This window comes from Humulus lupulus, chromosome 9 (genome assembly GCF_963169125.1).
Source record: "Humulus lupulus chromosome 9, drHumLupu1.1, whole genome shotgun sequence".
Taxonomy (NCBI): Eukaryota; Viridiplantae; Streptophyta; class Magnoliopsida; order Rosales; family Cannabaceae; genus Humulus; species Humulus lupulus.
In genome coordinates this window covers 30927771-30942459 of record NC_084801.1, presented here as the reverse complement: position 1 = coordinate 30942459, position 14689 = coordinate 30927771, and the positions used below count along the sequence as shown (strand labels likewise).

Below are 14689 nucleotides of genomic sequence, written 5' to 3'. Positions count from 1 at the left end.
TTAGCTATGTAATAGTTAGGAATCAGGAATGGTGGATGCTAAGTATTATTTTGGGTGTTTATGACTTATTAAATTTAACTGTTTGGTGATTACATAATTGTGGGAATATTATTGTTCTATGTATAATGATAAATAATCATGCTTTTATCACTAATATTTTTATATATAATTATGGGAGTTATTCTATTATTTTAACTTATAATTATAGTACTATTATATATATATAAATTAAATGATAATTTATAAAGACTATTTTCCAACAAGGGTCAAAGTTTGACCTTTGACTACCCAAGTTATGGATATTACAAATCTGTCATGGCATAGGGCTCGGGTCGTGACAGAAAAATGGTATCAGAGCACCGGGTTTAAATATACCTCAGAGTGTGTCACCAAATAGATTAAATTTATTTTAAAATAAAGTATTTTGATCTATAAAGGCGTATGTATATAGATAACATCCATTCCTCACTAACTAGTTAGCTTTTGATTTACTGACCTAAGAAAATGCCTCTGAAAGGAAGGACAACAATGAGAAGGCCTGCAAATGATGTCCTTGAGAATGAGGTTCCCTCTCTGCCAGTTGCATTCCCTATGAACGCCATTCTTAAGGCTTTAAGAGGCCTTCCTGGCCAACAGATGGATCCAGCTTCTCGGCAGAGTCACCACTTCCAGATCTTCCATCAGATTCAAATGCCTAAGTCTAAGGGTGGAAAGGATTTCATGATTGCTGAAAGATTGTCGAGGCAGATAAATAAGAGTTTAAACATTATGGGAACACTTAAGGAGTATCGTGTTAAGGTTAATGTGCCCAAGTGGGAAAGGAGCGCACCGAATTGATAGGAAGCCTTAAGTAGGATGAGTGGAATTGATGGGATGACTTGAGGAAATTTTGAGATGGGTTTTCGAAGAACAACATTTTAACCCATCTCATAAGAGGACTTGATTGGACCATTTGATTGCTTGAGATCAATGATAGATTGATGAGATCGCAGAATGACTAGATAATGATGGATGTGAGTGAATGAATTCTACATGAAGTTTATAGAGCTATCTTCCTATGGTTATCCTGATACGGTCGATCAACCTCTTTTAATTGAGTAGTTTCTCCGTCTCTTACTCCCTTCAATACTGGGTTCACTTGCCCCTAGGAATTTTGGAAATTTAAATGAGTGTGTGATAGCAGCCTTACGGATTGAGGCTCATCAAGAAGGAATTGAAAGAAAGAATCCGGCTCGAGAAAGAGGAAATGATAGGAAAATGAACAAGAAGAACCAAGGGCGATGGTTATCCCAAGGACAACTGTAACGCCCTACTACCTTAGAGTCGTTACTATGTGAGTTTAAGAATGAAATTAACTTGCTAAACGAGGTTTTTAGAACAAAAGTGTGACTAAGCAAAAGTCAAGGCTGTAATCTTTGAAAATACTCTATTTCATTGAAAATTTCAAGTGTCTAACATTTGGGATCCCAAAATACAGTTTATAAAATGTTTACAACTCAAAATGGGTTTACAGATAATTAACCAACAAAATTATAGTTTAATACAGCCATTTCTCAAAATGCCCCCAACCAAAGCAGTCGGGCAGGCCAAACATGTACGCGCCGCCTCACGCTCTCGTTACTCATGGCTGGTTAACTTTTTCCTTGCCCTTACCTGCAACACAGAGCACCCGTGAGCCGAAGCCCAGCAAGAAAACTCATACAGCACAAAACATATGCATATTATATAACAATTATATCAGATAATCCACAAATAAATAGATAGTCCATCAAACTAAACATAAACGGCCATGCCGTCCCAGAAGCATTACCAAAGTCTGGGATCTCGGTCCTCACCGTAAGGATATCCCATGTATCCATTGGGGTCTCACCCTAATATCACGCATTTCGCATGCCAAATGTTACTCTCTGCCCCACTGCTGTTCTCGGCCTTCGCCGTTCTCGGCCCCTTGCCGTTTCCGGCTCCTTTGCCGTTCATTTAACTATAATCATATATAGCATAACTCAAACTACATTCAAGAATATAACAGTTCAATTAAGGCTACACTCTAACATATAATTCAATCTAGGGCCGTGCCCTGCAACAACACTATGGGCCCATGCCCTGCTCTATGGGTACAACAATTTTCTTACCTGTATCCCGAGCTTCTCACTGCACCAAAGTCACGAGCACGATCCTCTACCGCGAGCCTCTCCGAAAACCTAGTCACAACACATATAAAACACTCTTTAATACTAACCAATCTGAAGCCACTCCCCAGGACCAATCCCATACTCTCGGGACCTCCAATTTCCCAAAACAATGTAACGGGAACATCCCCCGAGCCCCCCCCGGCAAAACCCCAAAAATGCAAAATTTCCCTGCCCTAAAAATAGCCTAGCTTCGCGGCACCACCCTTAGAGGGCCGTGGCACCCAGAATGTCCTCTGCTCCTGACGCATCCTTGCACCTCGGCACCAAGGAACAGGGCCGCAGCGCCCCTACGCGAACCCAAAATTCTGGGTTTTCCCCTGCATTTTCCCCCAGCCAAAACACTTCCAATTCAACCCAAACACATACTTAAACCCCAAAATCAATTTAAAACCTCAAATGAACCATCTAACAACCTATAAACACCAACAACAAGCTCAAACACATAATCACACCCATAATCCACACTTTGGTTTCAAATTTCATAAACTTAAACCAGAGCTTTTAAAACTTAAACCAAAGCTTGAAAAATGTAAACCATGCCTCAATATTCTTAAACCACACCAGAAACAAAAATTCAAAGATGCTTAGAACTCTTACCCTAATCAAGAATTCGACTTTGAACACTCTCCAATCCCAGCTTCAAGCCAATTCCTCTTGATTATCAAGCTGAATTCCCATGCAAACCAGCCGCAACTATCTTTAAATTTTCATGCTCACTTTCTAAAATCAAGCTTGAAACTTAGCAAAACAGGGGATAAATTCTTACCTCTGAATAATCCTTGGCCTGAGTTTGATTTTACACTCTTAAGCTCTTCACTAGCCTCAAAGAACTTAGCTCACTTCCTCTTCCACTTTGCCTTCTAGGTTCTTAGGTTTCTTTTTCCTTCTTAATTCCTCTATCCATCCAAAGCTTAACTTCAGTCACACTTGGCACAAAGTATCGTGAATGTTCATTTCCCTCAACTGAAGGTTTCTATATCCATGCCAAAAGACTATTTCACCCCTCCATGTAATTCCCTTTCCTAACTAAACCTCAAGGGTATTTTTGCCATTTCACCTTTCTTACAAATCTACCATTTTTCTCACCTAAAGTAACTATCTCAGTGGTTACCAATGGTCACTCAAGTTACTAAATTACCATTAACCATTAACCATTAATTCTCAAACTCAATTTATAAAATTCCCAAAATACCCCTAGGCTCCTCCCGAGCCAGGTATTTAATCCCGTTGTGACTTTTAAACTAATTAGCTCCCTAGGACTGTCTCGGCACGTGCATCACAATTATATCACCACTCAAACATGGTACTAAACATATTACACAATTATTACATTTATGCCCTCAACAGGCTAAAATTACCAATTTACCCCTAACAAACAAACGGGGCCCACATGCATATTTGTTCCACCTAATCGTGCATTCCAATCACATATTCATTTAAATTCATATATTAACATGTTAATTCATTTATTGCCCTCCAGGCACGCTAATCAAGGTCCTAAACCTTATTACCAAATTGGGGATGTTACAACAACAACTTAGTGGGGGTAGCAATAGTAGCGGATCTTCAAGAAAGACTCAAATTGGGTCGTATGGGTGTTTCAGTTGTGTCCAACAGGGTCATAAGAAGAAAGATTGCCCACAACGACAACAGAGGTTCCAACCATCACATGGGGGACCCATAGGGAGTTATGCTAGGTCTACTCATTTCAGAGGGCAACCTAAGAGTAACCAGTCTAAGACTTCATCCTATGGTTTCACACCCACACCAGGGCAACAATCCCAATATCAACATCAGTTCTAGCCCCAAGGCTCAAGATTTAACCAGGGGTACTCACAGAGTTTTCACACTCCTATTTCTGCTGGAAGTCAGAGATGGTTCAATCAAGGAGGAGGTTCTAGTGCAAGCATAAGCCATCCTGGTCAAGGAAAAGGGACAGCAAAGGAAAAATCCTCTGGTCAACACTCTGCTATTGGTGGTGATGATGTGCAAGGAGGAACATGCCAGGGAGTTGTGGATGGTATGGTTCTTATCTCACACTCTTAGGGCTCATGTATTATTTGATACTGGTGCACCACATTCTTGTATATCATTAATGTTTGCTAGCATGTTGGGTTTAAGTTGGGAAACTTTTAGTCCTATGTTGCAGTTGAGTGTACCTATGGGAGGGCATGGTAAAGTATCAACCATCTGTAAATCGCTTTGTATTGTGTTCGAAGGGCATAAGTTATTAGGAAACCTAATAGTGTTACCTATGGGACAATTTGATGTGATTCTTGGCATGGATTGGTTGTCTAAGTACCAAATAATTGTTGATTTCTCACGTAAAATGGTGAATCTTTTAACTCTAAGTGGAGATTTCGTTGTATATCGAGCCAACATGAATGCAGTAAGACAGAATCATATCCTTAAGGCGTGTATAGGTGGGGAAAGAAACTTAGAGTGTTACGGGATTCTGTTTGCAATTGAGGATGAGTCTAGGTCTCTAGACAAGTTTCCTTGGATATCAGTGGTTAATGGCTTTCTAGATGTGTTTCCGGAGGATTTGCCAGGACTACCACCTGATAGACAGATTGAGTTTTACATTGATTTGATTCCCGGGACTCAACCAATTTCTATTGCACCTTATCGCATGGAACCTCTAGAGATTGCTGAATGGAAAGACCAATTGGGTGAGCTAATGGATAAATGTTATATTAGGAATAGTACTACTACATGGGGAGCTCCAGTTTTGTATGCCAAGAATGCTGATGGATCATTGCGACTGTGCGTCGATTATCGGAAATTGAATCAAATGAAAGTTAAGAACAAGTATCCATTGCCAAGGATATATGAGTTATTTGATAAGCTCATATGTTCAACTTGTTTTTCCAAGATTGACTTAAGGTCAAGCTATCATCAATTGAGGATTAAGGAAGAGGATATTCCTAAAACTACTTTCAGAACGCGTTATGGACAACTTGAATTTTTGGTGATGCAATTTGGATTGACGAATGCATTTGCAACATTTATGGACCTTATCAATAGAATATTTAGAACGTAATTGGATAAGGTTGTGCTTGTTTTTATTGATTACATTTTGGTGTATTCCAAGACACCTGAGGACCATACAAAACATTTAACAATTGTGTTGCAAACTTTGAGGGACCATCAATTATATGCTAAGAAAGAAAAATGTGACTTCTGGATGACAGAGGTCAAATTCTTAGGGAATGTAAAATATCAAGAGGATATTACTGTGGATTCATGCGAAGATAGATTCTATCTTGCAGTGGGAAATACCAAAGAACGTTACTGAGATTCTAAGTTTCCTTGGGTTAGAAGGTTACTATCGTCTCTTTGTGGAGAATTTTTCTGAAATTGCTATGCCTTTGACAAAGCTAACAAGAAAGGATTTAAAGTTTGTGTGGGATGACAGTTGTGAAGAAGCTTTCAAAGAACTTAAGCAAAGATTGACTACGACGCCTGTTCTCACTGTGCCTAATAGTGATGAATCGTATATGGTATTCACTGATGCTTGTGGTACTAGTTTAGGAGGAGTTATTTTGCAAAATGGCAAGTTTTTGCCTATGATTCATGCCAATTGAAGACACATGAGAAGAACTACCCCACACATGACTTGGAACTTCCAGCAGTTATTTTTCCTTGAAAATTTGGAGATGTTAATTATATGGGGAAAAGTTTGAATTATATTATGAACATAAGAGTTTAAAGTATCTCTTTACTGAAAGAGGCTTGAATTTGAGGCAAATAAGATGGGTTGAGTACATGGAAGATTATGATTTCATTTTGCAATATTATCCTGGAAAAACAAATGTGGTCGCTGATGCATTAGGTAGAAAACCTCACGGCACTTTGGCTTGTTTGACTCTTGAGGATTGGAAAAGAACGATCACGATGGGTGATTATGAATTATAGTACTATGAAGGAAAATAAATTGTTTGTGTTTCAAACGTAATGGTTACACCAGTGCTACTGCAGCAAGTTAAGCAATGTCGGTGGCAATATGAGAAATTGAGACTTATCTGGAATCGAATATAAAACGGTGATCAGTTAGATGGATGGACAGTAAATGCCGAAGGATTCTTATACCATAAGGGAAGATTGGTAGTTGCAAATATCCTTGATCTTAGAGTCTGTTATGATCGAGGCTCCTAGGTCTCAATTTACTGTACATCCTGGAAGTACAAAGATGTACCAAGACATGAAAAGACAATTCTGGTGGGAAGGTATGAAGAGAGATATGACTACCTTTGTAGCTAAGTGTATTGTTTGTCAGCAGGTTAAGGCTGAGCACTAGAGACCTTCAGTGTTGCTTCAACCTTTACCCATACCAGAATAGAAGTGGGATAAGATCACGACGGACTTTGTGACAAGATTACCATTAACACTATTAAAGCATGACACTGTCCGGGTGATTGTCGATTGTTTGACCAAATCTCTTCATTTCATTCCAGTTATGAAGGATTATAAGGTTTCTAGACTAGCTTGACTTTATGTGAGTAATATACTTCGACTGCATGGGTTGCCTTCCAACATTGTTTATGATAGAGATCCTCGATTTACATCAAGATTTTGGCGAGAATTGCAAAAGGCTTTAGGAACTGAACTTAACTTGAGCACCGCTCACTACCCTCAGACAGATGGACAGTCTGAGTGGACCATCCAAACCTTGGAGGACATACTTCGTTCTTATATTTTGGATTTTGGAGGTAACTGGGGAGAACACTTGTCATTGGTGGAATTCACTTATAATAATAGCTACCAGACCAGTATAGGCATGGCTCCTTATGAGGCATTATATGGGAGACCATGAAGATCACCTCTGTGTTGGGCAGAACCAGATAAGCATGTCACAGTTAGACCTTGAATTATTGCAGGTACTAATGAGAAAAGCAAAGTATTTTTCCAAGAGAAACTTAAGGTTGTTCAAAGTCGTCAAAAGAGTTATGCCGATCTCCATCAACGATAAGTTGAGTTTGAGGTTAGTGACTATGTCTTCTTGAAAGTTACTCCTATGTGTGGTGTGATAAGATTTGGAGTGAAGGGTAAGCTAGCCCCGAGGTATATACTGGTCTTCTGGGAGTGAAGGTTATCGAGAGGGTTGGGGAGGTTGCTTATCGATTGAACTTACTAGCATAGTTGGGGCATGTTCACAATGTGTTCCATGTATCGATGCTGAGGAAGTATACTCCAGACCCATCACACATCATTGAGTAAGAGGCTATCCCTCTTCCGAAGGACGTGACATATGAAGAACAACCTATTAGAATCCTAGCGAGATAGTTAAAGATGCTAAGGAACAGGGATATTCCAGGAGTTAAGGTCTTATGGGGGAACCATGGAGGAGACAAGGTTACTTGGAAGTTAGAGTCGGAGATGTGTGAGAAGTATCCTCATTTGTTTAATTTTCAGCTTGAGGTTGTACTTTGAAAATTTCGGGACGAAATTTCTCTAAGGAGGGAAGAATGTAAAGACTTGTTTTTTTTTATATATATATATATTAAATATTTATTATATGTATAAAAAAAAGGTGTGACCCACCAAGTAAATAAGATAAGTTTAAACTCTTTTTCTTTCTTCCCCTTGCCTCGACTACTCTCTCTTTCTTCCCTTTCTCGTTTTTTTTTCTTCTTTCTTTTCTTTTATTCTCTCCACGACAGCACCACCATCACAAAGACCCAACCTCCAACGGCCAACATTTTTGACGCGCGACGACTCATTGGATTTCCCTTGCTCTGGTGACCTCAACCCCCAAGAGGCGCTGCCCAACTTGTCGTCAATTGTTCGAAATAGTCAGTCAAAGTTTTGGTCCGTCACCTTTGACTGTGTTTCCGGCCAACTCCGACCACCCCTCGACGAGTGGTTGGTACCCAGCGCAGAGAGAGGAACAAAACCCACTAAGCCATTTCGATCAACTCGCCGTTTTTCTCCGGTAAGAATTTGGGTGTCTCCGCCCTTTGGAAGCATTTTCCGGCGACATCGGAGGTCATTTGGGCAAAGGAGTTGTACTTCCGTGATGTACTCATTGAGGGGATCGTTTTGATATATGCCATGCATAAATTAGTTGACGTTTCCAGTACACCGCTCACTGCCGCCACCAACTGCTACTGTGCACTGCTTGGGTGAGGTTCCGAAACTTGAAATTTTAAATATGGTCATATTATATGTCATTGGACACGATTTTGAATAAGGAATGCAATGATGATAATCGTTTGCTCATTTGGTGCACGTGAGAAAAACGTGATATAAAGATCAGACTAAATCACTCTAGGATCATTGTTAAGTTTAGGAGCGTCGCTTTAGGCTCAAATTGAAAATTCTAAGGAGGTAGGGACTCAACTTGACTATTGGACTTATTTTACTTGTATGGAATTGCATTAAACATATTCCAATTTTGATATTTATAAAATATTTGTAAAATTGAAAACTTAATCTGCATGTTTTCTGATCTGTTTTGTGGGCATCGAATGCCAAATATATTTTCGTTCACTTATTTATGCAGGTTATGATTTTTGGGTTTTATTCAATTGCAGTTGTTATGCTGCCCAATTTTCTAAAAATATAAAGGGAATATGTTTCTTTCTTTTCATGTGTACCTGCATTTGGTTATACCGATGAGAGCCTTAGTGATCATGATTTGTACATGTTGTTGTTTCATGGCCTAGTCTCTGTGTCATCATAGGTAGATCAAGTGTCCACTCACCTGTAGGTGTAAAGACCTATTATCTGTATATTGGAAGTGTTCTGAGCCTCCCCTTGTGGTGGTTATCAGGTCCGGCTACCCAATTTAGGATGTCAGTTTTTCTATGGTGGGTAACGGGAATTAGGGATCTAGTGGAAGGTGTGATGTGCCCTTGTAACTATGCTCTTATGATTATTTGTGGTTTCTCTCTATTATTGACGAAGATGTGGAAAAGATGAATTATTGACGAAGTCAATGTGATTGGTGTCATAGTCCTATCTCTTGAATATTATATATGTATTTAATTTGTAACCTAATGGTCTGTATATCTAAATTAGCTATGTAATAGTTAAGAATTAGAAGTAGTGGATGCTAAGTATTATTTTGGGTGTTTCTGACTTAATAAATTCAATTGTTTGGTGATTACATAAGAGTGAGAATATTATTATTCTATGTATAATGATAAATGATCATGCTTTTATCACTAATATTTTTATATATAATTATGGGAGTTATTATATTATTTTAACTTATAATTATAGTACTATTATATATAAATTAAATGATCATTTATAAAGACTATTTTCCAACAAGGGTCAAAGTTTGACCTTTGACTACCCAAGTTATGGATATTACAAATCTGTCATGGCCTAAGACTCCGGTCGTGACATGAGACTTATGGAAATCTACTCCTGAAGATTGTATGTCACTTTCACAAGTTTTTTTTACTGTTCAAGAATAAACAACACAAAGCCAAACAGACAAACAAAGATGTGGTGGAACGAAAACTACTCTTTACATAAAAAAGACTCTTCAATATATGAAACATTAGAATGGGGAAAGTCAAGATTAGTTGCTATTTAAGTATGATATTTATAGAGTTTAAGAAACCCTAAGGCAAGCCAATCTTCATTTTGATCTCAATCATATCCTATTAGAGAGTTTCCAAAAATAACTCTCAATTACATTCATTGTAGAGAAATCCAGATGTAATAGAAGATCATTCTGTAACTTCATAAATGAACGAGCTTGAACTTAACTCTAAACCAAGTTCATTTCGGATTTGAACTTTCTTGGGCACAGAGATATTTCAAGATAATCAAAGTAATTCAATTAAGACCAAGAAATCTAATCGATATTTAATTCTGTATTAAACATGCCATTATAGTCATATTTACCATATATAAATATGGAAACTTGTCTACAGATAATTTGTTTAATATATAATTCATACTTTCTCAAATTAGCACAATACACAAATCATATTTGTTATCCTCAAAATTTCAGTTCGATGACGTGGCAATTAGAAGTGAGAAGTGGCAATGCATGGTCAGTAAATGGCACATTAATAGGCAATAAATCTGTTGGCTCTTCGGAGTTGTGATAAGGTGATTTGACCGATCTGATAGAATCTCTGTCTGACCGGTGAAGAGATGTGGCATGCTAGACCAGAGATGTGCCATGTTAGACCAGAGAAGTGTCATGCTAGACTAGAGATGTGCCATGTTAGACCAGAGATGTGTCATGTTAGACTAGAGAAGTGTCATGACCGACCAGTCATGACCTTGGCCGACCAGTCATGTGCTTGTCCGCCCAGTCATGTCCTTGGCCGACCAAACATGTGCTTGTCCGCCCAGTCAGGTGCTTGTCCGACTAGTCAGGTGCTTGTCCGACCAATCATGTCCTTGGCCAACCAGACATGTGCTTGTCCGCCCAGTCAGGTGTTTGGCCGACTAGTGGAGTGCTTTGGCCCTTCAGCTATCCTCCTAGGTGTGATGTGGACCGACTAAACAAAGCAGGGCTACGCAAAAGATCCCAGTAACGGCATCAACAAGAATCGGTCATACCTGCGCGGGAATCTCTCAGATATCCCGGAATAATAGCCATATTGTTGTAATATTATATTTATTTATATTTTATTAATTAAAGTCTGTTGAAAGAACCAAAGACCCACTAAAAGGGAGATATTTATGTACGATCCATGAGCCTAAAAATAAATGGCTCACGACATCATTTTGAGGGGCTGATCTTTTTAGACTAAAAAAAACTCTCTTGTTTTGAGATTTTGGGGATTGTTACTTGGGGTATTCTTGGGGCATTTTCTGAGAGATTAGAGAGATAAAACATGTATTCTCTAGAGAGAGAAACTCTATATTTTTCTACTTGCACTTAAGAAACTCAGTTGGCTCAAGTTCATCTGATTTTAAGTGTAGGCTAAATATATCACAACTTCAAGTGGATTAGGCTATTACCGATAAATTGAGGCTAAACCACTATAAAACTATTGGTGTCGTTTTTTCTTTTAAAGGTTAATTGCAGTTTTGACGTCTACTTGTCGTTGGCCAAAATCGTGGTGAACAGTATCATATATATTTTCGAATATCACCACTAATAATAAAATATTGAATTGGAAAAATATATGGATTGACAAGGTAGCCAATCTTAAGATTTAACTCATACGAATGAGCAATTTCAATTATCCTAAAAAGTTTTTCATACAAGCCTCTACATAAATAATTAAAAAATAAATAGAATGAACAATTTCCACCATAAAACGTTTGTCATACAAGCTTAGTTAAAGCTTAGTGTTTTGGCTTCTTGCTGCTTGATTAGCATTTTCGTTAATTTACAGTGTGTTCTGTTTTTAGTTTGTAACCTCGTGTGCTCTTGGATGGTTTCTGTTCCCAAGTGTGGCTTAATATATTTTCTTGCCCTCCAGTTTTTTTGACATATTTATTTATTCAATAACAAACAAATTTAATTCTTCGACTGGCAGATGAAATAAATGCAAAAAGAGTACGATAAGGAAGGTACCCAATACGTATTGTCAAATGTGTCAAGTCATCGTCACTATATCTTCTTAACCTAGCACATTAAAAGATTTCATTCTCAAAAAGAATAAAAAAATTAAAAGATAAGAAGGTATCCCATAGCCAACAAACAATTATACATAAAATATAAGTATTATAATCTGACAGGCTGTTTGAGATTATATGTCCACCACTTACGCGTCTATTTAACCTTATTTCTTAAAAATAAATTCAATGGGATAGGAGTAGCTGGGGGTATACGTATCCATATTTATAGATTTTTAATGACAACTGTTCTTCCACGTAGTCATATGGTGGAATACTTTGTTGGTTCTGAAAGAAATTAGTTGGATCGACCGTGGTCTTGACTTGAACCAACTTATTCAAGTTGTTTTTGAAATATTTTGTACCCCAAATGCCTGCTTCAGCGTAGCTTGTTCTTCCCTTGATGTTATTTGTTCCAATATCAAGATCTCTATAATTGAAATATGCTTCTCTAGGGGATTTCGACACATAAGGAGTCATATAGCTATAAAGCCTCCTTATCCAACTTATATGCTTTTGGGATTCAGTAACATTTTCTTTTGCATCCCAAAATATCAAGTATTGAATCTGATAAATGTTACCTTTTCTGTGTGGAAACGGGATTTTAGATTCCGAAATCTCATCCATTTTTCCACCATAAGGAGTCATAATCAACATACCCCTTCCAACCTCTTCTTCAAACAACCTTTCCCATATCCCTTCCAAACCCTCCACTGGAATAGGCTCCTTAACATAATCTGATTTCGCTTTAGACGACCTAGTTTCAGTCACCCTATCGAGCAAAACCTCAAGGGATTGCCCACTTGGGAAACCATTGAAAAATAGAGTAGATTCAATCCAACTCATTTGAATGCAATCTTCTCTCACCAAACCCAATTCAGGAAAGCTCTTTTGCATCAACATGAGTAGCGAATCCACATCACCAAGAAACATGGAATTGAATGTAACTTGTATTGTTTTCTTCCCACCATCTAATGAAATAGCTTGCAAGACGAGTCTGACAAATAGATCTTCATGAAATTTATGGGCTACCTCTTGCCATCGGTGAACGAGCTCGGTACCATCTTGTGCCAAGAACCGTTGGACATTGAAGACAGTCACGATTGATGGAACTTGAACTAGCTTAATCTTCCATGAGACAACTACGCCAAAGCTTGCTCCTCCGCCGCCACGAATAGCCCAAAACAGATCTTCTCCCATAGATTTTCTATCTAGAATTCTTCCGTCAACGTCGACTAGTTCAGCATCTATAATATTATCAGCCGCAAGTCCATATTTTCTGAGAATAGTTCCATAGCCTCCTCCACTGAAGTGACCACCAACCCCAACGGTAGGGCAAATACCAGCCGGAAAGCCAAGATTACTACTCTTTTTCGCAATATTATAGTAAACTTCGCCAACTGTGGCACCTGATTCACACCAGGCAGTGCTGTTTTCTACGTCTATATTGATTGACCGGAGGTTGTTGAGATCGAGTATAACAAATGGGACTTCGGACGTGTAGGACAGACCCTCGTAATCATGGGCTCCACTTCGGACAATAAACTGCATTTTATGTTTTCTGGAGCAGTACACGGCTCCTTGGACATGGGAGACATGGAATGGTGTTATGATAACTTGGGGTTTTGGAGTGAAATGGGAAGAGAAGCGAGGGTTTTGTATGGAGAAATTCAAGCAGGAGAAGTACGATGGGTCATTGGGGGTGTAAACCAGTTTGGAAATGGAGGAAGTGTTCGAGTAATGTTGAGAAAGGCAACGAAGAAAGTTTTCTGGAGTGGGAGCTGAAGCCAATAATGCACACGAAAATGAGAAAAGTAAAATGAAAATGTAAGAGAAAATGCAATAGTAGAAAGAGTACTTCATGATTTTAGTTTGTAAGATTTAGCTGTACATGGGAGTGAAATGGAGATGTCTTATTTGTAGTGATTTAGTTCTTTTGGGGGTTTTGAGAAGAAAAATATTAGTGGCTCACATTGAACAATAATATATAATATACTAGCAGGACCATTAATTTCAAATAAAAGCATAAAATAAGCAGTGTCCCATACAGGCAGATCCTCTGTCAAGGAATGCTGACCATTTCTCCGACCTACAAACAGGAAAATCAATAATAAAACATCAAAAGCAAAACTACACCATGGCAATCTCTCAGCTTAACATCTTCATCATCACAAAACTACACTTCTCTCTTCCCCAAAACTCCCCCTACCAGGTCTGAAACCATGGCCACTCATAAAGAACTAAACCTCATGGGTCCCCTCCCACACAGCAGCTTCTCCTCAAACTATTCCCAAAAAATGGTCCATTACGCAACTAATTAAAGTTCAGCTTCTTCCCTGTAATTAATTGAAGCTGAAAAATAAAATAAAAAATTATGGTGTATAAGTCTCATTATATTATATGTATATTATTATTTATACCGGGAATAAATTTTCAAGACTTTTTCGAATTTTAGCTTCTTAAATATCTTATATTGATGTATAATTAGTTTGTTCTTTATATGTTTTCCGAAGTTTTCATACTACGATTTTACTTTTTATTTTTTTAGGTTTTTTCAAGATAACAAAGAGATATGGTTGTCCAATTCTATAACAATTGAACGATTATATATATTATTATATTTGTCAAATACAGGTATGAATTGGTGCTTTGAAATAAATATATATATTTATATAAAGAAAGTTAAATGGACTCTGTTTTGTGTAAAGTCTAGTTAAGCATTTGAGAATCTGAGTCTTTTGCTTTTTTTCTTATTTAAAGAAAAGGACTCGTTTTAAAGAAAGGGAGCACATTAGAATCTATTAAAAATCATAAATAGAGCTACATCCAAATGCAAAGCAACAAACTATACTAACTCCAAACGTCACAGAGAATCACAACTGGCTAAACAGGCCACCCAAAAGCTACAAAGAGCATAAACAGAAGCTCACAAAAAAAAAAACTAAATCATTCTTGAA

The 14689-nt window shown here is 37.9% G+C and overlaps 2 protein-coding genes across 2 annotated transcripts; one reads left to right on the top strand and one right to left on the bottom strand.

Moving 5' to 3' along the window:
• The first annotated feature begins 504 nt into the window (after window positions 1–504).
• On the top strand, window positions 505–5779 carry LOC133799577 (uncharacterized). The gene is made up of 4 exons (XM_062237579.1): window positions 505–798; window positions 4065–4217; window positions 4342–5163; window positions 5465–5779. Exons 1-4 carry the CDS (start codon window positions 505–507, stop codon window positions 5777–5779), a joined length of 1584 nt encoding a protein of 527 aa, XP_062093563.1.
• A 5886-nt stretch (window positions 5780–11665) lies between these two features.
• Window positions 11666–14073, bottom strand: LOC133801349 (tetrahydroberberine oxidase-like). The gene has a single exon (XM_062239532.1). The coding sequence runs from the start codon at window positions 13593–13595 to the stop codon at window positions 11919–11921; it is 1677 nt and encodes a 558-aa protein (XP_062095516.1). The 5' UTR covers window positions 13596–14073; the 3' UTR covers window positions 11666–11918.
• Between the last annotated feature and the right edge of the window lie 616 nt (window positions 14074–14689).